This window comes from Colobus angolensis, unplaced genomic scaffold, assembly GCF_000951035.1.
Source record: "Colobus angolensis palliatus isolate OR3802 unplaced genomic scaffold, Cang.pa_1.0 Scaffold28, whole genome shotgun sequence".
Lineage (NCBI taxonomy): Eukaryota > Metazoa > Chordata > Mammalia > Primates > Cercopithecidae > Colobus > Colobus angolensis.
The window spans coordinates 8,000,602-8,001,056 of record NW_012116043.1 but is presented as its reverse complement, the minus strand read 5'-3'; the positions used below and the strand labels follow the sequence as shown (position 1 = coordinate 8,001,056).

General features: G+C 67.5%; 1 protein-coding gene across 1 annotated transcript in view; it reads right to left on the bottom strand.

Annotated features, from left to right (window-relative positions):
* Positions 1 to 455, bottom strand: part of SRSF9 (serine/arginine-rich splicing factor 9) — a 9,940-nt gene that overhangs the window by 8,589 nt on the left and 896 nt on the right. The window contains exon 4 of the mRNA XM_011948600.1: positions 327 to 455. Coding sequence (XP_011803990.1) covers positions 327 to 455 — 129 coding nt within the window. The remainder of the gene's footprint in view (positions 1 to 326) is intronic.

Sequence of the window (455 nt, the reverse complement as noted above, 5' to 3'; positions counted from 1 at the left end):
CGGGGCCGCTTCCCCCCACGGTGCCGCCCCAGGCGGGAGGCGGACAGGGCTCATTTGGACCCCCCGAGGCCGGTGCAGGCGGGCTTGGGCCCTCCAAAGGCTCAGCTTTTGGATTTCTAAGTAAAATATTGGAATAATAAAAATAAAGGAAGTGACGACGGCGCGAAGGACGGCCCCGGCCTGCGAGGAGAGGCTGCCTCATCCTCCACCCGTGAGGGGGCGCCGTGGGGGTCTGCGCGGAGGCGGGGGGAGGGGAGCCCTGGGGGAGGGGACAGCAGGGAAGCCGGGGGCCTCAGGCACCGAGGGGGAGAGGGCGGGGGCCTCACCGGGGGTCTTCGAAGCGCACGAAGGCAAAGGGCACGAGGCCGTGCCGGTTCTTGAGCTCGATCTCGCGGATGCGGCCGTACTTGTAGAACAGGTCCTCCAAGTCCTTCTCGCGCACGTCGGTCGGAAGG